This window comes from Festucalex cinctus, chromosome 1 (assembly GCF_051991245.1).
Source record: "Festucalex cinctus isolate MCC-2025b chromosome 1, RoL_Fcin_1.0, whole genome shotgun sequence".
Classification (NCBI taxonomy): domain Eukaryota; kingdom Metazoa; phylum Chordata; class Actinopteri; order Syngnathiformes; family Syngnathidae; genus Festucalex; species Festucalex cinctus.
The window spans coordinates 53,121,959-53,149,679 of NC_135411.1; the positions used below are offsets into that span (position 1 = coordinate 53,121,959).

The following is a 27,721-nucleotide window of genomic DNA, read 5'->3' on the forward strand; positions in this document are numbered from 1 at the left end:
AAGCATTATTTCTTTATTAACATAAATCGTCAAACATTTTTTCTGACCTCATCAACAAATGCTATCACTCATTGTTGTCAAATTTTAGCACTCTTGAGTTTTATTTTTGTTTTTTAATCACGTTTTGAAGTCGATAATATGTTAGGTTCCTTTTTTCCGTCACACTTCTTGTTAAAGAATCTTTTTGTTTTCACGTCAGGTTGATCTTCTTGGACGTTCTCCTTTGGGTGAACGTCGACTGGCCAGCCACTCCTCACGGGCCTTTTTAATTTCTTGCCCGTAAAGCTCGTGCAGCTCACGGAACGAGGAAGCCACCAGGGGCCGCTCGGGCTGCGAATGCAACGTCGGCATGTTCAAGGGGGTGACGTGTGCGTTCTGCCTGTGCTCCGGCCTCGGCAACTCCTTGATGACTATTGCTGACGATGATAATGATGATGTTGATGATGGTAGTGGTGGTCTGAGGTTCAAGGTGCAGGGAGGAGACTCATCGGAACAGTGATGCTTCACTTCTGCAAAAAAAAAAAGATGGAGTCATGCGTACTTCAAGCATTCAGCCATCTTGTGTCATATTGAAAATATATTTGATTCCTGCTCTTTTCAAGTTTAAAGACAATTCGATTGGTAGGGTTTGGAAGCCAGTTCAAATAGATTCTGATCTTACTTTAGATCCCAACTACCATTAAACTGCTTGTGTTAGATTGACATAGGAAGGATTCTTGCCTTATCTCTGAACTTATTCACTCCCGGTGACAAGTATACTTGTCAATTATAATTTTTCAGAGTGGGGATAGATAGGAAGAATCTGATTATGCTCCACTGTAAATGTCAAACTTGGAAACAACTTTACTGATGCCCAACCACCGGTAGATGACATCATTGCCCCATTTTATACGAAATAATCACAGTTTCAGAGTCCATGGGAGAAATGGCTGTATTTTGGCAAACCTACATTTTCTACTGTCAATTATAAAAGAACGGGACGAGGCAAAAAATAGGGAGTCTATTCTGTCATTTGGTAAATTTGGCTTATATATAATTATTGAACGTAATATCGCGTGGGTATTGAAAATTTTGAAATTTTCTAAAATGGCTGGCAGTGAAAGAGTTAAAGTTTGAAGATAGTTGGATGAAAATGATCAAAGTTCAAAGATGTGACCTTTGATCTTGACTATATTTAGCCATCTTTTGTTAATATTCTTACTGTAAGCAAGAACAATATTGACATCAAAGTCACTGCTGATGGTCGCTACCTCCACCATCCGATGTGAGATTGTTACCTTGATACTGCATGTGCAGGTCTCGTAGCAGCAGTGACAGGTAGCGGTGGCTGGCGGACAGCAAAGTCCGCAGCCAGTTCTCCAGAGTGTCCTCGTCCTCTGCTGCAAACTGGTAGCTCTTTGGCTTGGGTCCCTGAAAGAGCAAACAGAAGCAGAAGCGTCCGTCGGCGTCTGCTCGCCGCACCGCGCATCCCTCCAGCATGATCACGCCTAGTAGGAGGCGGTCTGCAGGCCGCTCCTGGTAGAAGAGCAGGTTGGCTTTGAGGACAAACCACCGTCGATGGTACGAGCCGTTTCGCTGTTTCTGCGAGGATGATTGAATGATTTGAGGTTTTTCCTTGAAATATAGACAACTTTTACATTTTTTTATTCAGAACCTTTTTGAAGAGATATCCTTCTTTGTCAACCGGTGACGTGCAGGATTGGTAATGAGTCAAAATCTTCTTGTGGATTTTCATAACAACACTGAAAGGAAGAGAACATGGTTAATTTTGATAGGGATCTTTCCCAACCTATAACTTAACGCTAACATTACGCTGGGTGAATACTATCCTAAATCTCAATCTAGCAAGGGTCCAAGCCGAAATCTAACCTTACCTGTGAACTCTGTCCTTTCTCTACCCTAACCCTAACAGCAACGCTACTAACCCCGTGCTTCTGAGTTGTTTTTTGTTACACCCCCCAGCAAGCCCGGACTGGGCCATCTAGAGGGGCGGGACAATTCCCGGTGGGCCGTCCTATATTTCAGGCCGTGAATCGGCAGGCAGGAGCCCACACTTGTATCACACTGGCAGCAGCCCACACATCATCAGCCGGTAAATCACGAATATCCACATCATCGTATGTTAACTGTCCCATTGTCAATCGACTGTAACACTAATCACCCTTACAGGCCATAATAGCACTGACTGCCTGCCTTTGTTACAAAGTGTGTCACAATAATTACAATAGTTACAATAATTTAATATCAAAAGTAGCTAAACCTTAATCCACGATTAGAAATAATAAACAATATAACTACATTAAACCTTGTCTGTAGAAAAATAACACATAAAAGAGAACACATTTCAAAATAAGAGTACTAACAGGAAGTACAGTGTTAACTGCCTTAACCTTGCTGGTTAAACTTCATTTGGCAAGTGTGTCTTGTGTGTAAAATGTCATCCCATTTAATGTCCAGTTGCTTATTGGTTTCTTTTTGCCATTTTTTTGGGCCCATTTAACGTTGACATACTTGTTCAAATAAATGAAGACCGTACTCTTGTCAGAGCATTCAATTGTAAATTTAATTTTTGATCAAATGTAATATGAATATCGTTGGAGGGAATGCTCATCTATTTTACATTGATACACAAACTGTAACATTGTGTATATTTATTAAAATGTGAACTAAAGTGGGCCGGTCTGAGCCCTGAAACTCCAGGGCTGAAAATGAGTCCCAGTCCGGCCCTGGCCCCAGGAAGAAGAACCCCCCCCCCCCCCCCCGAAAGCCTAACTCTACACTCCTCTAAACCCCCGAACTATCCCTCCATCCATCCATCCATTTTCTTGACCGCTTATTCCTCACAAGGGTCGCAGGGGGTGCTGGAGCCTATTTCGTCCGACTTTGGGCAGTAGGCGGGGTACACCCTGGACTGGTTGCCAGCCAATCGCAGGCCGACCTATCTCACACATTCATTTTGTGTATTTTGCATAGCGGACAAGAGTGACATTAGTGACTTACCTCTGCCAATGCTGAGTCGCTCACTGGGTCACTTGCCCACATTCATTCAACTTTTGTTCTTTTTTGGACATATAAACGTCTTTTCTTATAGCTCCTCTTCTTCTTTCCTCAGCAGGAGTCACAGGCAGTCCGAAAATGTTTGAATTTCAAAGTTTCAGGTTACTTCCTGTGAGTGCTGGTGCCCGAGGACGAGTGCTGAAATATAAATAACTCGGTCCACTTCCTGGTAACAGAACCCAGGCTTTTGTTTTCGATTGAGTAGTTGCTGTGCAAAAAAAAAAAAAAGTGTCACCTGGAAGTGATGCTTGACCGCTTCTGCATTCTGTGTCACACATGACTTTTCTCAAATATGTCATGTGCTGCACCACTGACTAGCAAATCCTCATTTATGACACATTTAATTACCCTAATTGTATTTTTATCAGTGCTGAAGGCTTATTCCCATCTCATATGAGGATCGAGTGGCCTTTTTGCATACAGTCTTCCCTCGCTATAACGCGGTTCACTTTTCGTGGTCTCGCTGTATCGCGGATTGTTTTTTAAGTGCAATTTTGCATATTTTTTTTACAGTAATATACCCATTTTATAAAAATTTATGAAGTTTTGAACATTATCAATGTTTGAACAAGAGGGAAATGTGAGAACGTGTAAATATATATATATATATATATATATATATATATATATATATATATATATATATATATATATATATATATATATATATATATATATATATATATATATATATATATATATACATCCATCCATCCATCAATTTTCTTGACCGCTTATTCCTCACAAGGGTCGCGGGGGCTGCTGGCGTATATATATATATATATATATATATATATATATATATATATATATATATATATATATATATATATATTTCAGAAGTACATTTCACAGCGATTGTTTATTTATTTATTTATTTTTCTTAAGTGCTTTGCTTTCCATTTCGTTGTTGTTTCTAAGTTTATAATCGGTGGTTCCGATGATGCAGACCATTCTGAGTAGCACTCGGAAAAATACCATATGACAGCAAATTTATATTCAGATTCTTACTGATTAAATCTTCATTTAGAGCTTCTCCCACACTTATTATATATTTATTGGTATAACCGTATGCCACACACAGTGGTATTTTCCTTATAAAGGAAGAAAATAATGTGAAAAGTACGCAGCAGAAAAGTCAATACTGTAATGTGTTCAACTTACAGTAGGTCAGATAGGTGTGGCAACGCAAGATGGCCGCTGAAGGCTTCACTTCTCGCTACAACATGAGCAGCCGTTTATTCTTACGTCCATGCTGTATCAGCCTGCGAATCCACCGTCTGACCGTAGTCTTTTTGAAGCTTTGAGCTGGAACAGCATGGTACCGTTTTTATTTAATTTTCTTAACTCAAGAACGACGGTTCAACACACGCATTCGGGTTTGCGAGCATCACGTTTACAGCGGCCGACTTGAATGACGTAAGCGCGCGTCTCTCACAAAGCTGAGATCTGTAAAAATTCTGGATTATGCGTGCGCATGTTAATGTGATGAACGCAGGACTTCCATACTATATGTAAGTCTGTGAATGAGCAGCGCTCGCCGGAACAGATTTTGGGGATAAAAACATGCATTGTCGAGCGTACCGGAACGCTGATAGTACGTTTTTTTCATGTTGAGAAGTACCTGAACGCTCAAGTGAGACTGTTAGAAGTGCCGGAGCTCCGTACCGGTGCGTTCCGGCCCATTTAAAACACTGTTTATGATAATAAAGAACACATCAACCCGTCTATATTTGGAAAAATGTCTTATCCGCAGTTTGGCCTCCTTACAAGTAGTGGCGCTGTTGACATAGCAGGGCCGACTTCTTTGTAGTAGAAGAAGAAAGAAACAAACCATCAAAGAAGAACAGAGCAGCGAACGTCGTTTAAATTGTTATCAGGTTACATTTCTGAGCTATTTTCGGTTCATACTGCTGTGTTAAATATATAAACTGACGCTTTCATCACGCGATTATTGCATTAGCCTCCCTAATCAAGCATAGTTTCATCTTAGCGCAAATTAGCTGACAATGCTTTACATTCGTGCATGTGTCGCATGCTGCTGCAAGCTAACATGTTAGCAACAGCGCTAACGTGATTGTTGTGCGATATTCATGCGTTTTCTCCCCTTACACCTCCTACTCTTGTTTTTTCTTCGGAATAACAAGTCTTCAAGTGGGGCTTAAAAAAAAGCACCATGTCCAAAAGAAAAGTCACGTTTGCGGATGGTGATGGTGGGGATTTGGAGTTGGACGACGAGGTCCCAAACAAAAAGGTACGTTTGACAACTTTCTCTACAGTAAAACAAAACTAATTGTGCATGTTCCTGTGTGTCGATTTCCGAAGATTCGTTTTGGAATGTACAGTATCTACAGTTCGTCATGAAGTTAATTTGGGGATGTATTATGGAAAATTGGCTCGTTAATATTTGTATACAAATACTATAGTTACGTTCAAAATGAAACTCACAAGTAAATACATGAGTTTATTTGTGTTCGTGAGCGAGCCTTTCTGCGAGTGTTGCCAAACAACACTTGTGTTAATTAACATAATCTGGCCCACATCGGTTTGTCAGCCAATGACATGATCAGCAGTTCTCGAGTAAAGGAACCAGATGCATCATGTGACAGTCAAAAGGTAAACAAAGGTGTAGAATTAGCACAGTTTAGTGGTAACATTAGCTTTTGATAATAATACTTGAAGAAGTTATTGACCTGGGGTAGGTTTATTTGTCCTTGGTGATGTTATGTGCTACAACTCTAAAATAATTGGCAAGTGTAATCCGTAATTTGTCTTGATATGCTCCATCCACTAGGGATAGTGTACTGGAAACTGTGGATGCTCACTTGAAGTGAGATCAGTTTTTGCTTCATATGGATAACTCTGATGTGATGTCTTACAAAAGCATGTCACAAACATGTTAATAAGACAGCTGGGAACAGTTTTACATGGTGAAAAAAAGAGAATTGGTTATTCTGCTTCCTGTTGTATTGAGATACATTTAAATGTTATTTCTGTTTTTCCTGAAGCCGACACTCGAGGTGCCGAGCGGTCCAGGCTCCAGGTTCAAGGGCAAGCATTCCCTCGACAGTGACGAGGAGGATGAAGGGGAGGACACACAGAGCAGCAAATATGACATTTTAGCCAGCGACGACGTAGACGGTGAGTCTTTTTTATTTATTTATTTATTTATGTATTTATTTATTTATTTATTTATTTATTTATTTATTTTTTATTGCCACAAGCTGTGGGCGTCTTTGTTGTTTGCTGCGAGTCCATCAGTTGTGTACTTGATGTCCGTTGTTGTCTTCAGGCCAAGAGAACGCCACCATCGATTATGACGAGGGCGTTTCCATCACACCCTTCAACCTGGAGGAGGAGATGCAGGAGGGACACTTTGACTCAGAGGGTAACTACTTCGTTAAAAAGGAGGAGCTGATCCGAGACAACTGGCTCGACAACATCGACTGGGTAATTGTGTTCGTTGGACCCTTTCTCAAGCGTCCTTCATGCAAAGATGATGCTGCACCTGTAGACTGGCAAAGCATTTACTGTTTACTTAGAAGCCAGGAAAGGGAAATTGCTACTTTGTATCCCATAATAACACTGTCACAGTTTTCGAAATACAGTATTTGTGACCAGCAGCATGCATCTAAGCATGTAAATGGTCATGAACCCAAGTTACATGAACAACTGTATTCACTAGTTAAATTATTCAACACATTCAGCCTAACAACAACACCTATATTCCACAAGATGGCACACTAATTTGATTGAAGATTAGTTAAAAAAAAATAATTCACAAATACTGGAATTTGCCAATGCCCAACTGCAAAAATGTGTTGGGTCACTGATTAAGGGGCCAATCTTATCTAATATCTAGGTGAAAATCAAAGAACAGCCATTCAAACAAAAGAAGAAAGGACTCGGAGCCAAACGCAAGCGCAGAGCAGGTGATGAAGATGAAGCTGAGGAAGAGAAGAAGCGGGAGGAACAACAGGAAAACAAGGAAGGCGGCGAAAACAAGGAAGGCGGCGAAGACGAGGAGGGCGACGAGGACGAGGAGGCCGAGCCCGCCGAGGACCCGCTGGCCTCCCTCACGCAGCAGCAGCTCACAGAAGCCCTGGTTGAACTCTTGTTGCCGGGTGAGACGGTCACGGCGGCGCTGCGGCGGCTCGGGGGCCTCGGCGGGCGGAAGAGGGGCAAGCTGCGGGACGCCGGAGACCACGCGGCGGAGAACAAGCGGGACACGGAGAAGCTGGACCGCCTCACGTCTCTCGCTGACAGGCTGGTGGCGTCGGGCATGTACGGCATCTACCAGCAAACTCAGGAGAAGCTGGCATACACGCTCAAGAGCATGAGCAGCAAGCGACCTGTCGCGAAGGAGGAGGACGATGAACTGGACATGTTTGGAGAGAAGTTTGACGAGAGGCACGGCACGCGGGACGAAGAGAAGGACGAAAGAGGTTTGACGCTCGCTGGCTTTCTCGCGCAGGTGCACGGATTTCATTGGCGCTCATGTTGTTTCTTGGCAGTGAGCGAGGAAGTCATGTGGCAGTACAAGTGGGAGAATGAGGAAAAGTCGGAGGTCTACGGGCCCTTCACCAGTCAGCAGATGCAGGTAGACCGCTGGTAGTCACAGCATGCTCTTTGAAACGTCACGGGTTATGTTAGGGGTGGACAATTTAGAAAAATATTAAAATTATTTTATTTCCCGCTCAGTATTGTGATTGCAATTTAATATGGAATTATTTTTTCAAGGTCCTCTTCCCATGTATATTTTTCACACCAATGTTTTGGTTTTATCGGTTAGGCATGGACTAAAATAAAGGCAAATGAATCATGAATTCATTTGAAAGACTCAATTAGAGCTGTCAATTTAGCACACTGACTTGCAGTCTTTTAAGCGTTGACTAAACAATTTCACAAAAGTGGACCAAACAAGTGTTGCATAAACATAAGTCAGTAAATTCTAAATCAGATTACAGTAGTAATGCAAACAAATCTGTGGGTTTATCACTTCAACTTTTCATGTTTAGTCAAATGTGTACACATGAAGCACTGACTTTATCTAGACACTATATAAATAAATAAATACATAAACATAAACCTTGTGCCTCCAAAATCATCACTTTTCAGATCTCAAAAACAGCATGTTTGTTCAACCATTAACATTGTGTCATTAAAGAGAGTAAGCCATTTTCAAAACTTTATATTGGACAATAATTTGTAAAAATGACACCCACACGTGTGGACTAACCAAAAGTATAGATTTCTGACAAAATATGAAATATGCCAAATTTTGAACCTGTAAGGTTTCGGCAGATGAAGTTCATTTTCCCGCACGCCCCACCCCCCTACCTCCCACCTTTTGACTAATAGGATTCAACACATGTTCATCTGTTGCTAAAACCAAATTTTGGCATTTCGTCAGACTATGATGTGGTTATACTGTAATGTGGTCTAACCAAACAACGGCACCTACTGAATCCCATAAACAATTTCTCAACCGAATCAGGAGGCTTCACATTTTAATTACTTTGAAGTATATGTTTGTTGCAACTTTTGGTCTGGAATGGTCCTCGCTACACTTTCTTTTTAAGCTCAGTTATTACCATCAGCTTTACAGATGTCACATTTGCTCGGTTGCTTCTCCCTGCACCCCTCTGATCATCTGGATGTGTGGTCAGGATTGGGTGGACGAAGGCTACTTCAGCAGCGGCGTGTACTGCAGGCGCTTGGACCAGGAAGGCTCACAATTCTACAACTCCAAGAGACTGGACTTCGAGCTCTACACGTGATCACCACTTCCCACGCAGCGCTACATGTTCTTTTCTTGTGTCCACATTGTTTTTAAATAAATCGCCCAAATGCTGTACTGCTGTTTGTTACCTGGACATAATAAACAATATAGCTCGTCAATAGAACAAATACAAGTCTGTGGTCTAATTTTGTATAAGACAGGATCATTACTTTTTAATCATACATCCATGCCCTTCTAAGCACCTGGGATTTTCATAATTTGTGTTATTAGGGAAGAATCCGTTACTTTTTTTAAGCAAATGTCACTACGGTAAATTAAAACGTACACTCGTTACTATTTGTCATTTTCGTAATCGTTATATCTGACAAATCCGGTCATTTTGCTTGAATATTACTCTTCAATAATAAAGTCACGTCGATTTATTGATTGGTCACCCTCCCTAAGTTGATGTTTCAAGGCCTTCTCCTATCGGGCAGATGGAGAAGTGTTGTTCTGCGGCCGACATAAAAGCTCGACTTTGATTGGCCATTCTCGGTGTCTGTTTTGAGTGAGGGAAAAAAAACGCATCCATCTGCTGTCGCCGCTGCCGCCCGCTGTCTGGTCTACCGTCCGGCGTGTCTTGTTTACGATGAGGACGTAGCGTTGTCTGCACGACATTTTTGGTAAGACTTTAGTTCTTTTGAAACGTACACCAACTTGTTATCCCGCGTAAACCAAAGAAGGGGTTACGCTTCCTTGTAAGGGGGTAAACAGATGCATTCGACCGCTCCCGTATGAGGCTAAACACTGGTGTAAAGGCTGTGGCAGTGTAAGCCAGCGAGGAAGGCGATTTAACTTTTTAAAAAGAAGTGTTTCTCTGGAGAATGCGCTTCCGAACATGCCAGTCCACGCGGGACGTTGGACGGAGACTCGCAAATATGTAAGCCTCGCTAGCGTTAAGTTGCCATTTGACACGGGTCCATTCCAGCAAATAGACGGCACCCTCTTCTATGAGCGGCGTGCCACATCTTTCTTTTTCAAAACACTACATTAACAGAATACGTCTCACGGTTTAACGAATTTGATAATAGCGTGTAAAGACTGGCTTGATTGTCGTAAGGGTGACTAAACTCTCATTTTTTCCCATTTCAGTTTGGTTGATTCAATGAGTCCTCTGGAAGTGTGACGTCACACTGACGTAATTAGAAAAAATATCGTTTCTATTACAATTTCAGACGACTTGACGGCAACCCGGACTTAAAAATAACGCTTCAAGAACCAGCACTTGCATTAAAATATAATTATTTATTATTATTATTTTTTAAACCAATATACATTTACCAGTAACACCAATGCAATCAAAACATCAAGTGAAGCTAAGTACAATTTTGCTGACAGTTAAGTCACATATTTAGCGAGAGATTCATCATAACGTCATACAGCCTTCCGAGTGGCAACGGGAGTATACTGTCATGTCAAATACTCATTTCATTTGACATGGCACAGCGACTGAAAGAATAGGCTAAGTGGCATGAATGATGGGTTCTCTTTTGTTTTGTTTTGTTTTTTGCCTCCGTTTCTAGAGCCATAATCTTTAATATATGAAATGTCAGTTGAAAAACCAAAGACAAGGGAATCGGAATGCTGACTGTTATTCCATTTCAATAGGTAATTTGATTAATTCAGAAATGGCTACGTGAACACTAATGGACTGGCTAATGAATTGTCTTTTCTGTGTCTTGTATTAATGGCGCGTTTGTGGCCTGCTCAATGTTAACCCAACCAAACACTTTAGCAACTATCCATTCTATGAAGAAAATTTGAGGCTTTTGTAGATTTTTTTTATTTTTATTTCCAGGCTATATTGACGTTTGTTTCCCAGTCTGTCCTTGTAGAAGGGTCTACTTGGCCACCAACTTATGGTTTTACTCTGTCAAACTATTTAACATCCACTCGATTTATCCTCCTGTCCTCACCCACATGTTCCGCTGGCTTAATTAAAGGTTAACGTTAAAGTATCACCACTGATAGTCACACCCATTTAAGTGGGGCGAAATTCATTCTCTGCATGTGATCCACCAATTATTTTCTTTGTATCTGCTGATTCAACACTTTCATACTGTTATGTCGATACGATGCTAGTGTCCAAATTTTCAAGAACACAATGGCACTTTTTGCTGGTCCTGATCTGTTGTGAATATTGTTTAAAAAAAGTCAAAATAGGCAGGAAGAGGGGAACTCAAAGCCAAAATAGAAATAAAGAAATGAGAAAGGTAAAGGTGCTTTAACCACAAGGCTACCATTTTTCACGTAATTATACTATTGACTTCATTTTAACAGTTAAAGACACGAAATGTCATTTCTTCACACTCAATAATTAATCTGTCATATATTGTGTATAGTTTGTAGTTCTTCTCCTGAGTCTTGTCCCAACTGTGATAGTAACGTGTTGTGTTATTGTGGTTGTTTGCAGAGGAGTGAGAGAGAGCCGGGCCATGTTGACTTTCCCCTCCAACTCGCTCCGCCACCTCGTTTTCCCGATGGATGGTGATGCAATGCCCCCACACCCGTTCTGTAGTGCACTCCCCCACAATGAGCCTCCACCACCTCCTCCTCTCCTCCCCCTTCCCTCCGTCACTTCCAGGTATAGTGTATAGGATATAGGTAAATGCCCCTCACGGCTTCCATTTCTATTTTTTCCCCCCAGAGGTGTATGGGTCATATCGTACGATTTTTGTAACGATATGAGCTGTTTTGGCACATAGGGAACCAATCTTACAGTTAAATGTAAATGCAGCCTTTGTCCTCACTTCATGCTTTAATTTGATTGTTTGCCTTGCAGTTTTTAGTTTGTTTCCACCGGCACTGACTGCACTTCTGACCGATTAAATGGCAACACGTCACGGTTTCAAGTAGTCGGGTGTCCACTTTTTTAACTACGAGTCCTTCTCTGGGCAGAGCAAGGGATGGCGCGTCGGGCCACAGGAGGAGCAGGCGCATACAAGCAGTCAAACCTCAGAGCACTCAAGTGGAGGAGATGGTGCAGACGCCGTCCACGTACAATCCGTCCTCGTTCAAGAGACACGGCAACAATATGGTGCCTGATTTAAACACTGTGCGTTATGAGATTGTCATTCATTAATCTCACTTTTTTTTTTTTTTTTTTTTTTAAAGTTGCAGGTGTCTCAGGGCAAGCAGCCAAGAGTTGAAAGCATATATGAAGATGATGAGCGTAAGCAGGTCAGTTTGAGCTGTTCATGCCTAGATTTTTTTGTTTGTTTATTTTTTAAACAAATTGAAGCTTTCGCCATTTCATCCTTGAGTGTTTGTCAACATAGCTGACCCGAACAGTAAAGCGGGAAATGGAGGTTAAGTAGGGTAACGGGAAATCCTCCTTCACGGTCTGCTGCATCCCATCAGGACCACCATTTGTGCTTGACCCACTAACATAATTAACAGTCCTGTCAGGGTCCACCTAAGTGTTTTATTAAGTCCTGAAATTAATCAGGGAAATCATGTTTTTAGCACTAAACTCAAAACAGAATTTGGAGATGAATGAGTAAATAAAAGAGAAATCACAAAAATTGTCTTTGGTATTGGAAGTAAATATTTTACCAGGCCAAATGGATAATGGAAACAACATCCATCCATCCATTTTCTTGACCGCTTATTCCTCACAAGGGTCGCGGGGGGTGCTGGCGCCTATCTCAGCTGGCTCTGGGCAGTAGGTGGGGGACACCCTGGACTGGTTGCCAGCCAATCGCAGGGCACACAGAGACGAACAACCATCCACACCCACACGCACACCTACGGAGAATTCGGAGCGCCCAATTAACCTGCCATGCATGTCTTTGGAATGTGGGAGGAGACCGGAGTACCCGGAGAAGACCCACGCGGGCACGGGGAGAACATGCAAACTCCACCCAGGAAGGCCGGAGCCTGGACTCGAACCGGAGTCCTCAGAACTTGGAGGCTGACGTGCTAACCACTCGACCACCGTGCTGCTTGGAAACAACATATTTTTATAATTTGTCACTGGCTCATGAAAAGAATTCATCTGAATGTTTTTTTATTAATTTATTATTGTCTTTACTTAAACTTAATTTTAGTTATTAAGCTTATTTTCATTGCCAAAAATGTTTATTTGACTGAAGAGTTGCTATTTTAGATCATAAAATCAAATACAAAATATTTATGAATATCTAATTACAATAATCTTTCTCCAAATATGATTTACGTAGTTAAAATGAAAATAAAAAAAAACACTTCAAGTTATTACATACCTTTTCATCCTCGACAGGAAACAAAACAGTCAGTTTGGGGCGCGGGGGGAAGCAGCAGCAGCAGCAGCAGCAGCAGCAACAACAAAAAATCATCGGATAAGAAAAAAAAAATGCGTGTACACTCAGCATTTTTGACTGTCTATCTATTTAAATGTCTAATTTCCCGCTGTTGTTAACAGAATGTAAACTCATCTTTAAAGGAGTAGTGTACAGTAGGCATACGATAAGTAACCATGAACATCTAAACATTACTGAGGCTCTTCTAATCAGCAGTAATGTGCAAGAATGAATCCATCTGTGTCATGTATTTCCTGCTGCTTCTTGGACTAATGGTGTAATAATTTTGTAGGATGGCCGTGATTCTAACACTGCAGCAGAGTTCCAAAATACGTAAGTGTAATCAGATGCCGTCCACCTTGTCTGCTCGCCTTCTTCCTGAGTCTCACATCTCACAATTTCTGCCTTTTATTCCAGGGGGAAAGACTTTGCAAAGGAAGACGATCATCTGTTGGAGAGGTCAGATCGGATGCCGGAGCACGAGGCACCGAGCTGCGCCGTAAATGTGAGCGCTTCCGCCCCCACCGGGTGGCTGATGGGGCCCTTCTTCCAGTCCTTCAAGTCCAAGATGGCCAGCTTCACGGAAATAGTCATGAGTCCCGTCAAGCTGTTTAAGGAGAAAAACCTCGTGACTCCTGAAGTTCAACCAGACAAGGTCGACGAGTCTTTGGAAGCCACGTGGGAGCCGCGGGATAATGGCAAGCAAGAAGAAAAGGAAAGCTTGTTGACTTTGGCGCTCCAACCTGGAAGTGGTTCTCACTGTTCTCGGAAATTATTTAACACGTCGTCTGATGAGATACAAGTGCCTTTGCCGTCCAGCCAGGAGGTCCCACTCTTACAGGAACACAAAGTAAATACAGCTGACGTTATCGAGGAGGCTAAAGTGTCAACGCAGCTAAAAAACCCTCGCCCCACGAAGCCCAATGTGGAAAAGAGTCCAGCCTTGCGTTCCTGCCATGTCCTTCTCTCAACTACCCGCGTGGACGCCACTCATCATGAGACCAAGTCTGATCTCGTGCGATCCAAAAGGACGCTGAGCACCCGAGTACGGGTGGAGAGGAAAAGACTCAAGTCGGAAACTAAAAATGACGTAGCTGAACCCCCGCCACTCAAACAGAAAGTGCTGTCCACAGTTTCTGATGTTCAAGAAGACCTCAAACCTGCCACCAGGTGCCGCAACGTCAAGCGTGAAGTGGAAGCGGACGAGCAAAGTGGCGGCGGCGCCCAAATGACTGTGCCGCTAGGGAACGCGGTCGCAGTGCGCAAACGCCAGTCGCTACTCCCGACGCAGCCGCCGTCTTCCGTCCCCCCGCTGGCACCCGCGGGGGTGGCAATGCAAAGCAAGGATGCCCCCAAAGTGGGACGCAGCAGGCCCGTTAAGAGACCCAAAAAGGATCCCAGGGGTGGGCTTCAAGCACAAACCAAAAAGACGAAAACTAAACTGGGACAAGCTCATACATCCACGGAACCACTTTATTTTGAAATGACTCCTTTTGAAGGGAACCAGTCAGAATGTAGCGAGCCAAACCAGAATGGCGATCAGGATGCCTCTAGGTTACGCAACAGACGGGTTAGCAGGAAGCAACCCCGAGGGGGTCCCCGGTCCAGGGGGTCCCGCTTCGGTCACACCCCCAACGGGACAACCTCGGCCACCGTGGAGGACCTCCCGACATCTGCTGGCAAAAGCGTCTCGCCGCGTCACCTGTTGCGCAGCTACTCATGCCCGGAGATCCCTTCGCTCGTTGCCTCGCTCCCCCACCAGCCGCCGCTCGCCTCTGTCCCGGTACGCTTCGCGGGGGATTTGCGTCGCGCCCGCCGTCACACTGTGAGCAGCGTGGAGGTGGAGCGAGAGATCGCCCCACTGTGCCTGCGCAAGGAGGTCTACCCGTCCAGGCGCTCGTTCCCATGCGACGGGCAGAACCTGCCGCCCGTGCTCTTACCCAGATCCTCGATGGCGGCGCTGGCTTCCTGCTTCCTGTCCAGCCCGCTTGCCTTCCTGTCAGGGAGAGGCGAGGGCAGAGCGGCGGCTGCTGGCAACGCTGCGTCGAGCCATGCCGTCTTTTTGCCTGCTTCTTCACCAAAAACCGATTCCTCATTTGGTGCTCCAGATGACTGCGTCAGGTAAACTCATTCTCCTTCTTTTTCTACTCTTCTACTGTTTAAAAGAACAAATCAAATACTGTATTCTGTCAGTTAAATGATCAAGTTCATTTTTTAACTTAAATGTTAAAAATGAATTTATGAAATTATTGAAAATGTTATTACAAAAATAAAATTACTGAATAATATAATTATTACATTAAAACACATTTTTAATAAAATAATTAAATATTTAGCATTTTAGTGGTTTTTATTTTATTAGAAATATTTTATTATAAATCAATAAAATATGTTCTAATTACAAAATTAAATTGTTATATTTCTGTTATGGATTTTTCTCCTTTTTATAGACGAAAGTGACAATGTGTAATCTTTTAGTGCCATTTAGTGGTGAAGTAATTCATTCATTTTAAAAACACTATTGATTTCAATAATATGCATCAAATGTTCTTTCCATCAATGTACTTTTATTTTATTTATTTTTAACTAGCTTCTTCCATTAGCCACTTTTTTTTTAGCTGCTGTTTTTTTTTTATTTTTATTTTTTTACAAGAATTATTAAATTAAAAAATAAGCTAAAGAAATAAAATGGTGACTAAAGTATGTTTTATATATAATGTCTAAATATTTGTATTCAAACATTTTTTGTAATTGAGATAGAAAAATTAAAATAGTATCTAAAGATTTGGAGTGAATTTGATAAATTGAATTTGAAAAGGAAAAATTAATTAAAAATGATCTCTTTGCTTAATACAGTACTTCTGACTATATTAAGATTCTCCTACATCTTTCATTTTTTTTCCTACATTCAATCTACTTTATTTATCCATCCATCCATTTTCTTAACTCTTTGACCCCCAAATACGTTTAATGACGTATGCTGAAATCCTAATGAATGCCGCCATAAACGTTGATGTTTACTACGTTTTTTATTTTGTTTATTTATTTATTTATTTTTTCTTCTCAATGGGCAGCACAAGGTCTTGCTGCCTTGTCTTTGGGGTTGTGAAATCCCAAAACAGCCACTAACTATGGCCAGCAGATGGCAGCGTTGTATATCCTTTCAATATTTATTCATTTGTCAATGTGCAAATAATATGGTTATAAACAACGAGATATCGTTATGAGCAACAAATACTGGCATAATCAAATTCCAATGAAACATGACGAATCTGTTGAACGAGAACATTTTCAACGATAACATGAATGATCAAAGTCTCTGTCACTTTAAATCTAATTCACAGATTTTCACTAAACAAAAATATTCCTGTCAAAGTCAGTTGTGCAAAAAAATGTATCTTCACAAAAAACTTATTTTCTCTATTTTTTATTTATTTTTTCCTATTTTCACTTATGTCACTCAAATGACCTATTTTCAAATGGTGATTACTAAAGAAGGGAATAAGGTAGAAACTGACTTTTTATTTTTATTTTTTATGTTTATATAGTCATAGCGCACAATATTTTGTTTGAGTAAAAATGCTCGAAATCAGCTGGAACTGTCGGGGTTGGTTTTTGGATAACGTTTGGCAGTCAAAGAGTTAAGGGCTTTATTTAAAAAAACAAAAACAAAAAAACTTTCCTTTTTCTACTAACGTGTTTGCAATTGCAGTGTTCTCAACAGCGCAAATCTGCTGGCGGGCGGGACTGACAGGGGAGTGCCCAGCGAGGACGACGAAGACACCGGCTCCTCCTGTCACGAGTTTGACAAAGCGACAGCGACACAGAGAGAAGAAAAGTCTCTGTCCGACTCAGAGCTTAAGGTAGGCGCCGCCGCCATCTTGGTCAGGTCGTCTCGGAACGACTAAGGAACACAGGTGCCCACCGTCGTCCTCACAGGTGGCGCAGAAACACGAGCGTCACGGCAAGGTGTCGTCCATTCGCATCCGGAGGTCGCTGCCCAAACCTCAGAACAACCTGACGCCCATGGGCCTCCCCAAAGCTGTCAGGTGGGTATGCCAGCCGGCCACCTTGTGCGGTGATGGCATGTCGGATGTCATGTGATTCTTGTTAACATGTTGTTGTTGTTGTTGGGGTTTTTTTTTTTTTTTTTTTTTTTTTTTTTTTTTTTTTTGACAGGCTGAAGAAGAAGCAGTTCAGCTTGGAGGAAATTTACACCAACAAGAACTATAGCAAACCCCCTGAAAGGTGAGCTCAAACATGTTTTTTCATTATCGTAAATACAAACTCATGTATACTTTCCAAATGCATTTCATTCGTTTTATAATTGGTTGTAGAACTTTTGACTAAAAATGGGTTTTTTATGAATCTGTGAGCACGTAAATCCGCTTACTCACAAAGGCACTTCTACATGAAATATTAATCAAGCAATGGTGTCAAAATTGAGTGCACTATTCAGCTGCTACCAGCAGAGGGGCTGTTAATTCACTCTCAACCAGTTTGTGGTCTGAAGAAGACCAAAACTTGGGGTAATATTTTGCATTTAAATACATATTGATTATGTGAATGTATTTGCATTTAAAAAAAATTGATTCCGTTAGTTGTTCACGATTACGGTTTTTTTTTTGTCTTGTTTTAGTACACTGTTCAATTAATTTTCCAATTAACTCATTCACTGCCAGTCATTATAGAAAATTTTTACATTTCCAGTACTCACGTGATATTACATTCAATAATTCTATATAAACCGAATCTACCAAATAACAGAATAGACTCCCTACTTTTTGTCCCGTCCCGTTCTTTTATAATTGACAGCAGAAAAATGTAGGTTTGCCAAAATACAGCCATTTCTCCCATGGACTCTGAAACTGTGTTTATTTCCTATAAAATGGGGCAATGATGTCATCTACCGGTGGTTGGGCATCAGTAAAGTTGTTTCCAAGTTTGATATTTACAGTGGAGCATGCTCAGATTCGCCCCCATTTAGCACCGCTCTAAAAAATACAATTGACAAGTATACTTGTCAAAGGCAGTGAATGAGTTAAATAGTTTTTTTCCATTTGACATTTTAATTGAGTACTTTTGTGTTTTTAGTAGGGATGGGCGAGTACCGATACCAGGTATCGGTATCGGGCCGATACCAGCCTTTTTTCAAGTACTCGTGACATAGACGAGTACAAGCGACCGATGGCAGAGGGGGAAGACGTTAAGTGAGTCTTCCTTGCCTGTAACTGGCGCTAGCTTGCAGCAGTTTTTCACCAAAACTTCACCGGTTTGGAAATACTTCAAAATTGTGAATCTTAAACTAAAAGAGCATTTTTGTGTTTTATTTTGAGCGTTAAGACTATTGAAGAGTGACTGTGCTTTGTTTAAAAATATCTTTTTAGTGGTTTTTTATTTTTATTTTTATTTGTCAAAATGTACTACTGGTATCGGCAGTTGGTATCGGTGAGTACTGAGGGTCTGAGTATCGGTCTGAAAAAAAGTGGTATCGAACATCCCTAGTTTTTAGATTTAATTAAACTTTAATTGGTGAATTTTATAATTTTTACATGCATGTTGCATACGACCACATTTAAAAAAAAAATAAAATAAAAATGATGTCTTTTGTGCTTCAGCCGGCTGGAGACCATCTTAGAGGCGCCGCTCAGTCGTCGAGACGGCTCCGAGTCGTACTTTGGACAGCGCCGCCTCAAGCGCTACATGGCGTTTCTCGAGGTGGGCGAGGCGCGAAAGCCAAAGAAGGTACTGGCAGGCGGCGGCAAGACAGGGGCCGCATCGTCCCGCACGCGACGAGGGGGCTTCGCCACATCTGACGATGACCCGTCTCTCATGCCGCCGCCCGACATCGACTCGCTTCTGTGCGCCAAAATGAAGCAGCTGGACTTGTGGCTCATCGCCGACCAGGCGGATGCCGCGTGTTGACTTCCGCCTTGCCATGTGACCACTGAGGACGACATTCATGGCAGCTCTTATTTATCAAGGTGCAACTTAGACATTTGTCGCTGTTGTTATTTTGTGCGTACGTTGTTTTTGTGGCCCAGTTGAACGAGGCGGCCTTAAACACATCCTTAATGTTCGTTTTGTATCCAAGCAGCCAAGTTTTTTTTTTTTTTTTGTATTATAAAGCATTTATTACAAACGGTGTATAAAAAGCACAACAATTGCATAGAAAGGCAATAACGCCGCTTGTTTTGTTACCGTGGTGGCTAATTTATTAAATTTTCTACAAGCTTTGTTATTAAACGTTAAAGTGTTGAGGATTTGTCATGTATAAATGTTGTATACTTGGTTTTATACGTGCAGATTTACAAGCGTCTTCTCAATGGGTAATAAATATCAGCTTATAAACGTGTCCTATAAGAGTCATGATTTTCACCACCGCTTCCTCAGTCTTTCAGCGTGACCACATATGAGAAGAGTGCCATGAGGCACGGTGTCAGGACCAGTATGGCGATCCACGTGCCAATGGAGACGAGGCCCAGCCTTCTGGCATGGTGCAGAAACCTGGCGGATGCTTCTTGGTCCAGCTCTTTCTCGGCCTGTCAGGAAGACACTTGTTTACTATATGCAACACTTTTTTTTTAAATTTAAAAAAAAAAAAAAAAAAAAAGTTTTTAAATGTATTAATTTTTTTCTTTTTACTCTCCTAGATGGTGGACTTGGTTTAAAGATAACAGCTAGTGCGATGGTAATTGATTAAAATTTCATTGCATCTTTACACCTAGAGTGACAATTAGTGTAAATATATATATATATATATATATATATATATATAAAATCATAAGTGCTTCATGTAGCTTTATTTTCACACAATTTTGTAAATACTTATTCTACATTTAAAAATAAAATCAATTTTACATAGTTGTAAATTGTAATTTCCTTTACCATTGTCTCAGATTAATTTTATTTTTATTACTTTTTTAATAACAGATAATTGGCACAGCCGCCAATGGTCAGGTGTTGGTGGATAGTAGGAGCTCGTGTATAGAAACCAAAAGAAGGAATCCACGTCATCAGCTTCGCTTCAAATCATGACGTTTCCTTCGTATTGAACTCATTGAGTGAAGTCCTGTCAGTGTGCGGGGTATTCTTTTTTTTTTTTCTGGTTTCCAACAAATCATACTACATAAATACTTTTATTCATGACTATATTTTAAATGTTTATGTTCCAATCTTTTTAATAAAACCAGTGTTACTTTGATATGGTATTTAATTTTTTTCCCTGTACCACCATTTCAACTTTTTTGTTTCATAATTAGGTGTGTATATATATATATATATATATATATATATATATTATTTTACAGTATTTTCCAAACCATCAAACCCTGCTCTGCTCGTGCGCGCAACAAATTTACGGGCATAAACCAATAAATACGCTGCATTAGATGATGTCATTACTCGTGTTACATGATTGAATTTTAATCATCAGGATGCCCCGGTGAGAACAGTGAGGGAACGCTACCTAACTTCTGAGGTGGCTGCAAATTTTATTGAGAATCTTAAGAGAATCCCTGCAGACTTTCTACCTGCTTCATGTGATTTTATTGTTGATAATTTTAATAAGAACAACTTTGGATGAAGTAGCTCCACTTTTAACCAAAACTATAAAATTAAAAACTATTCCCCCATGGAGAAATGACGAGATTAAAAAATCAAAACGAAAATGCAGGTGTGCTGAAAGGAGGTGGAGAAAAACTAAACTTTTAATACATTATGAAATATTACGTGAACAACTTAAATCCTACAATAAAACAGTCAAACAGGCAAGAATATCTTATTTCTCAAATTTAATCGCAGTTCATTCAAAAGATCCTAAATTTCTTTTCTCCACTTTCGATCTTTTAACCAATCCTGATTTCAAAAACAGATTTCAAAACAGAGAGTGTTTGATGGAGTCTGTGATGGCTTTGCAGACCACCTCAGAAGTAAAATTGATGGCATTAGGTCCAGTCTTTTAGTTGATCAAAATATAAGTTTTAATAAAAATATGGACAGTCACTTTTACCTGAGGAAACACTGGAAAGTTTTACCCTGGTTGACGCAAGGACACTTGGTCGAGTTTTCTCCCAGGTCAACCCAACAACCTGCCTTTTAGATCCGATTCCCACATCACTTTTTAAGACATTTTATGGATTTTTTGAGGAACATATTTTAAATATAGCCAATTCTCTCTTCAGACGGGTGTCTTTCCTGCCGCCTTTAAAACGGCGGTGGTGAAGCCCCTTCTGAAGAAAAGCAATTTGGACCCCAGCTGTTTTAATAGTTATCGACCTATATCCAACTTACCCTTTTTTAGTAAGATTTTAGAAAAAATAGTTTTTATTCAATTAAATTCATTTTTAGATACAAATACTATTTTAGAGAAATATCAGTCTGGTTTTAGGATGAACCACAGTACCGAGACTGCCCTTTTAAAGATTTTAAATGATATCAGGTGTAATGAAGATATGAAAAAGCTATACAGTCTTGGTGCTACTGGATTTAAGTGCTGCCTTTGATACAGTAGATCACCACATTTGATTAAACAGACTTAGAAGCCTGGTGGGCATCTCTGGTACAGTTTTTAACTGGTTTTATTCCTATCTCACACACCAATATTTCTTTGTAAGTATGGATACATGTTCCTCTGGAACCCATGAAATTAAATGTGGGGTTCCCCAAGGTTCAATGTTAGGCCCATTACTTTTTAATCTTTACATGCTTCCCCTTGGGGAAGTCATCAGGAGACACGGCGTCAACTTCCACAGTTACGCTGACGATACACAGCTGTACATCACCGTGTCACCTGATGACATGGGGCCTATTGATACCCTTTTAAATTGTATTTTAGACATTAAGTCATGGATGGCAGAAAATTACCTGCAGCTCAACCAGGACAAAACAGATGTTTTAGTCATCGGTCCTGAAGGTCAGAGAGAGAAACTTTTACCTAAACTACAAGATTTTAAACTCTCGCGTTGTGTGAAGAATTTGGGCGTCATTTTTGACTCTTGAGCTTACTTTTATTCCTTATATTAAAAATGTAGCCAAGATCGTTTTTTACCATCTTAAGAATATTGCCAGAGTCCGCCCGTTTCTCTCACAGGCCAACACGGAGGTGCTGATGCATGCTTTTATTTCTTGTCGTTTAGATTATTGTAATTCCCTGCTCTCTGGTCTTCTCAAAAAGAATATTTCAGTCCTACAGCTCCTTCAGAACTCAGCTGCACGTGTGCTGACGGGGACCGGAGGGCGGGAGCACATTACACCAGTTTTAAAATCGCTGCATTGGCTCCCCGTGCGTTTCAGGATTGATTTTAAGGTGCTTTTATTAGTTTTTAAATGTCTTAACGGTCTTATTTATCTGACTTGCTTTTACCCTATTACCCCTCGTGGCCTCTGAGGTCTTCTGGCAGCGGCCTTTTAACTATTCCAAAGGTGAGGACCAAGACACATGGTGAAGCTGCCTTTAGCCACTATGGTCCTCACCTATGGAATGGCCTGCCAGAGAGCATCAGGTCTGCAGAGAATATTTCTGTTTTTAAGAGGAGGCTTAAGACTTGCTTTTTTAGTTTGGCATTTGATTGATTTTTATTTTATTTTATTTATTATTATTATTATTGTTATTATTATTATTATTTTTATTATTATTTATATATATATATATATTTTTTATCACCTTTTATTTATTTAACTATTTTAATCTATATTGTCTTGTAGCTTTGTTTTTATTTATTTATTTTTTCTATCATGTTTAACTGTTTTCTTTTAGTGTTTAAATGTTTTTATTTGGTAGTTATTACATTTTTAGCTCCAGTGTTTTCTCATGGGGGAGCCTCCACAGTGAGAGGGATGCTTGGTCTTCATCCATCTCACTGTGGATGAACTCCTCCTGGGTGCCTTTCCTTACAGGGTACTTCTGTGCCCCGACATGTTGTGGTTTTCATGTGTTTGTTGGGTTTTGGGTGTGTCTGTGGGTACGATCATGGGGATGGGGGGGGGGGGGTTTCTTTCTTTTATTTTATTGTATTATGGATGTCCAGCACTGAGTTGCATGTTAAATGTATGAAAGGTGCTATATAAATAAAGTTGATTGATTGATTGATTTGATTGTGATTGGTTAGCTCGGATCTAAGGCTTAGCCTAGCTAACCAATCACAATCCAGTCATGACGTTTCACGTCCGCCCAGAGAGCGAGAGGCCAGACACGATGGCAAATCTGTAGAAAATGGCAAACGTAAAGTGCTCGTTTTCGATCAAAAATATATCTATGCTCATGCTAGCCAAATGAACTTGCTTCAGTTTAAAACAAACGATTGCAAGTGGTAATATTCCACGTTATTTTGATGTCATCATGTAATGGGATAAATGCCTCGGACTTTCTACTCAAATGTGATTTCAGTGTTCAAAAACTCCCCATCAAATTATCACAGTTTCACCAACAGGTCCTTTTATACTGGAAACTTCTATACAATCACAACTTCACCCCACACAATACAACAATTTGGAACAACAGATACATCACAATTAAATACAAATCGCTGTTCAACGAGGTCTGGCTAAAAAAGGGCATTTGGTCAGTATTGCATTTGGTTGATAGTCAGGGAGATTTTCTGTCTTATAACACTTTTTGTTGCAAATATAAGCTATATGATTGTCGCAAAATGTTTTACTCGATAACTAACGCCATCCCCCAGACAGTCATTTCTTGGTTTAATCCGAGGAATTTTAAGTGGCCCTGCACCAACAGTCGTCGATCTTCAAGTTCTTTGGGTTGGGAATTATAATTTTAAGGAATCCAAGATTCCAAACAAGGTATTGAGAACATTATTTAACAATATCTCATATCCACTCTTGTCTTATAGAAAATTTCCAATACTTCCCAAAGCCAAAGAAATACACTTTAAAGTTATGAATGGTGTTTATCCATCGAATGACTTTGTGCAACAGCGATTTGGTATTGAAACAAGTAAATGTATTTTTTGTGATGAAGTAGAAACGACTGTACATTTGTTTTTTGATTGTATGTGGTCACAGACATTGTGGATTGATATACATGACTGGCTTCACCCGAAAGTTTTCCAATTAATATAATTTTCTCAAGAAGATGTATCTTTTGGTGTTGTTTTGAAAGAGGTTAATGATGACTATCTGGTTTACGCAATTCTTATCCTGGGTACATTTTTTATACACAAATGTAAATTCTTGAAGGTGAACCCAAATTTTGTTTTGTTTTATGAGCATTTTGTTTTGAGTTATTTTACAAAGAGTGATAAATATGATAAAGAAATGGTCTTTGTGGTAAATTTGCTAATTATATTAGCAAAGTTCTACTTACACAAATGTAAATTTGGGACTCACAAACCACTATTTTCTTTATTTTATAAAGACTTTCAGTTATATATGCAATCGATCAGTGGCTGCCAGAATAAAAAGGCTGCAAGGGCTTTGAATGTATGTGCGAAATTTGAGTTATATGGATAAAAAGTGACATTTTATTTTCATTAATGTATTTTGTTTCGATTATTGTATTCCCCTGGCATTTTAATTTAATTTTATTTTTTGTTGTTGTTGCATTGGTTTGGTCGTCTTGTTGATATTTAGTGTAAGTTTGTAAGTTTGGTGGTTCAATAAAGCATAAATAAATAAATAAATAAATAAATAAATAAAGAATTAGTCTTGACATACCCCATTACCTCAGATTTTTAAAGTCATTGTGCCCCCTGGTGGTCATCATCAAGGCGTGTCGTTAATCGCCCATATTGAAACAAGTGAAACACGTTTTTCCAAAGGAAAAGTATTATATATAATGTTCTTGTCATGTAAAAAGTGTTTTTACATTTTACTGTATGTGCTTAATCAGTTTGATATGTTAGCGAAATGCAATGCATAAGAGAGAGAAGACGATTGTTTTGTTACTAGACTAGAAGGTGGTGAGATTCCAGGTAATGATGATGTGGCTGAGAAGGAGAATGACAGTGAAGTAGCGGATGATATTGTGGCAGGTGCAGGCAGTGGAATCCACTGAGTGGATGAGAGGCGGGAGATGACCGTATAACCACTGGAAAGGAAGGAAGAGTGTGTACCTTGACTGAGTTGATGAGCGCTTTGATTCCAATGCAGGAGATGCCGCAGATGATGCTGCAGATGGCCAACTTCCTGTGATGCTTGTCGTCGCCGCACACCGCCGCACAGATGCCGCTCATCTTCGTCGACGACATGAGGCCATTTCGCGTCTCCGCTGTTCCCGGCACCGCGTTGAGTGGAATGTCCTCGTCAATGTTGATGGCGGTGTGAGGTGAGTCGGAGTCGGACATGTCCGCAACTCAGATAAAAGACAAACACGGGTTTTACGGCTTTAACTTTTTCCCCCCCGACTGATAAGATTTGTGTGGCCAGATAAAGACATGTTAAAGAAGGTTAATTAAGACTAGTTACCTACTTTACAGCTTCACATATTTGGCGCATTAAAATAGTCAGAATAGTGTGAGGCGTTTTCCCTGTACTTTACTGGATTCAATGTGAAAAGCACTACTGCGGTCTGTTATTTTCAAGTGTTGCCTTCAAGGACAGTCTGAAATCACAGCTTTCCCCATAAAAGTGCACAATTTCTTCCCACTTGGCCTCAATCTTGTGCTTGTGTTGTGTGGTCTCCGTGTGGTCTCCCTCAGTTTTTGTGATGACGTGCTGACAGACGCGTGACGTTTGAACACGGGACTTTGTTTATAATCGACACGCCTCACCACCTGCAGGAAATCCCGCCACTCCGGTCAGCTCCCGCCACACTTTGGCCTGCCGTGTGAATGCCACCGACGAGTCTGAGCACGCTCGCGAAGGCGCACGGCAACTTCTGTTTTGCTGAGGCTTTCAACAGCAAATCCAAAAGCAGAGTGTCGCAATTGGCCTCACATGTTCGCACTTAAAAAATAAATAAATAAATAAATAAATAACCCAAAAAGGCTGACAAACCGGTTGAATTCCCTTTGACTCATGTTGCCTTCAGGGACAATCCTAAATGTTAGGTTTTTCACATAACTTAACCTCTTGTTCCATATGTCCAAATCGGTTTGCTTACCTGTGTGCCTGTTTATTAGATGTCAGGTGCTGCCTTCATAGACAGCCGGAAATTGTAGCTTCGTTTGTACATAGAGTTCAAAATTATTAAATGTCTGTCTGTACATCAGTAAAGTGCTGCCTTTAATGAAAGTCTGTCTCTCTCTCTCTCTCTCTCTCTCTCTCTCTCTCTGTCTGACCATTCCTCATTCCCTATGTGTCTATCTAAATGTCTGATATCTGCCTTAAACATTCCGAGATTGAACAAAAAAAACAAAACAAAACAAAAAGTAAACCCAAACACAGAAATCCAGACAAACCAGATTCCTTTGAAGTCTCACATTTGTAAAATGCCAACAAAGTTAATCTGCAGGTGACAATGCAGTTCAGTAACATGTAATAGCACACAGGCCTGTTAATCATTTGTGTTTCACATTCTTTTTCTCTCCCCGAATGGCAAAGCGACTAATAAAGTTGTCATTCTCACTTGAAAGCAGTTGAGGTCGTGTCCTCCTCAGTCTCGTCGTTTTGATGAGTTGCCGTCAGTGCGATTCCAGTTGAAGACCTCCGCTCTTGCTCATGTTGACGAGAAGTCAAATGAAAAGTTGAAGTTGTCGCTCAAGTGTGTGTGAAACTGCCACGCCCATTTACTGTTCAGGATCTCTCCCTCTCACTGACACATACACAAACACACCCACGCACACACATATGTATGACTTGTCCATGGGCTTCCTCTTGGGTCCTCGGAGGTCAAAGGAACTGCAAGCAATGTGTGCCGTGCCTTTAAATTACACCTCAGGGTGAATCACATTCCAGTTGGTCTCGTTTTGTGTCTGTCATTCCTAATCCGCTGCTTCTTTGTTAACGCGGTGGAGTGGTGCCTTGAGATACAAGTGCCTTGACTTAAGCTTTTGGAAGATTGAAACCGTTGCTTGGCTGACCTTTTGTCTTGAGACATGAGCAAAAATTTGAGTGTGCTTTAGACTCCCACCGCTAGATGGCAGTAGGAGACTTCACATCCATCTATTCACATTGTTTTCGTTGCAGTGGATATCTGTTGCTGGTGCTCACGCATTATTAAGCTGATTTACCAGAAAAAAGAAACGTAAAATATATAAAATAAAATAAAAATAATAAAAAATGGAAAAATAAATCTGAGACTATGCCAATCCTTGGGTTATACACTTGGATAAGTTTCTGGTAATTCATCTATTAAATAATAAGAAAGCGCAACATAAAAAAAATGTGCTCGAAGAAACATGAATATAAGAGTATAAATCAATTTATTGAAATAGTAATCATACATTCACTATCTCGTGCCTCTTGGACAGTTTTCATCCTCTTCACTCTTAATAATAACGTGGACATTGTGTGAGAACAGGACAAATGGAATCCAATGAAATTTGATTTTTGGTCCAATTTAATTCTATAGAAAGTAAATCAAAATATGAGATGGAAATCACAACAGTTTAGTGATCTCAAATCACCACCACAGCAAATCCACTCACTCTTTGCTACAAGTGACATGGACGACAGTCCTCTGCAAAGAATACATTTTGTCATA

At 40.5% G+C, this 27,721-nt stretch overlaps 4 protein-coding genes across 21 annotated transcripts; 2 read left to right on the plus strand and 2 right to left on the minus strand.

The window, feature by feature from the left end:
• pheta2 (PH domain containing endocytic trafficking adaptor 2) lies at window positions 1-4,820 on the minus strand. 6 transcript variants are annotated; one of them, XM_077542019.1, is made up of 5 exons: window positions 4,682-4,820; window positions 3,001-3,265; window positions 1,655-1,742; window positions 1,278-1,581; window positions 1-509 (listed from the first exon to the last, which is right to left on the minus strand). In XM_077542019.1, exons 3-5 carry the CDS (start codon window positions 1,733-1,735, stop codon window positions 196-198), a joined length of 699 nt encoding a protein of 232 aa, XP_077398145.1. In that variant the 5' UTR covers window positions 1,736-1,742; window positions 3,001-3,265; window positions 4,682-4,820; the 3' UTR covers window positions 1-195. The 6 variants fall into 6 exon arrangements, with proteins under 6 accessions (XP_077398145.1, XP_077398136.1, XP_077398157.1 ...); XM_077542010.1 differs by having other exon boundaries at window positions 4,222-4,809; XM_077542031.1 differs by having other exon boundaries at window positions 3,001-3,195; window positions 4,682-4,769.
• On the plus strand, window positions 4,553-8,914 carry cd2bp2 (CD2 (cytoplasmic tail) binding protein 2). Of its 4 annotated transcripts, none has more exons than XM_077541996.1 (7): window positions 4,553-4,571; window positions 5,205-5,311; window positions 6,066-6,198; window positions 6,350-6,507; window positions 6,920-7,502; window positions 7,572-7,657; window positions 8,727-8,914. In XM_077541996.1, the coding sequence occupies exons 2-7, from the start codon at window positions 5,234-5,236 to the stop codon at window positions 8,835-8,837; spliced, it is 1,149 nt and encodes a 382-aa protein (XP_077398122.1). In that variant the 5' UTR covers window positions 4,553-4,571; window positions 5,205-5,233; the 3' UTR covers window positions 8,838-8,914. The 4 variants fall into 4 exon arrangements, with proteins under 4 accessions (XP_077398122.1, XP_077398094.1, XP_077398113.1 ...); XM_077541968.1 differs by lacking the exon at window positions 4,553-4,571 and adding an exon at window positions 4,588-4,654; XM_077541987.1 differs by lacking the exon at window positions 4,553-4,571 and adding an exon at window positions 4,602-4,727.
• Window positions 8,915-9,315: 401 nt separating this feature from the next.
• prr14 (proline rich 14) lies at window positions 9,316-20,323 on the plus strand. Of its 7 annotated transcripts, XR_013288035.1 has the most exons (13): window positions 9,514-9,719; window positions 11,253-11,423; window positions 11,738-11,876; window positions 11,954-12,019; window positions 13,412-13,452; window positions 13,537-15,240; window positions 16,832-16,982; window positions 17,059-17,168; window positions 17,299-17,367; window positions 18,738-19,103; window positions 19,513-19,663; window positions 19,773-19,810; window positions 20,053-20,323. XR_013288035.1 is itself a non-coding variant. In XM_077541940.1 (10 exons), the coding sequence occupies exons 1-10, from the start codon at window positions 9,664-9,666 to the stop codon at window positions 19,042-19,044; spliced, it is 2,814 nt and encodes a 937-aa protein (XP_077398066.1). In that variant the 5' UTR covers window positions 9,513-9,663; the 3' UTR covers window positions 19,045-20,323. The 7 variants fall into 7 exon arrangements, 1 of the variants encoding a protein (XP_077398066.1); XR_013288034.1 differs by having other exon boundaries at window positions 19,513-19,810; XR_013288038.1 differs by lacking the exon at window positions 9,514-9,719 and adding an exon at window positions 9,316-9,462 and having other exon boundaries at window positions 19,513-20,323.
• On the minus strand, window positions 17,314-26,962 carry LOC144033743 (transmembrane protein 265-like). 4 transcript variants are annotated; one of them, XM_077542076.1, is made up of 3 exons: window positions 26,180-26,631; window positions 25,191-25,429; window positions 17,314-19,661 (listed from the first exon to the last, which is right to left on the minus strand). In XM_077542076.1, exons 2-3 carry the CDS (start codon window positions 25,419-25,421, stop codon window positions 19,509-19,511), a joined length of 384 nt encoding a protein of 127 aa, XP_077398202.1. In that variant the 5' UTR covers window positions 25,422-25,429; window positions 26,180-26,631; the 3' UTR covers window positions 17,314-19,508. The 4 variants fall into 4 exon arrangements, with proteins under 4 accessions (XP_077398202.1, XP_077398195.1, XP_077398187.1 ...); XM_077542069.1 differs by having other exon boundaries at window positions 25,543-26,631; XM_077542061.1 differs by having other exon boundaries at window positions 17,315-19,661; window positions 25,191-26,022.
• Between the last annotated feature and the right edge of the window lie 759 nt (window positions 26,963-27,721).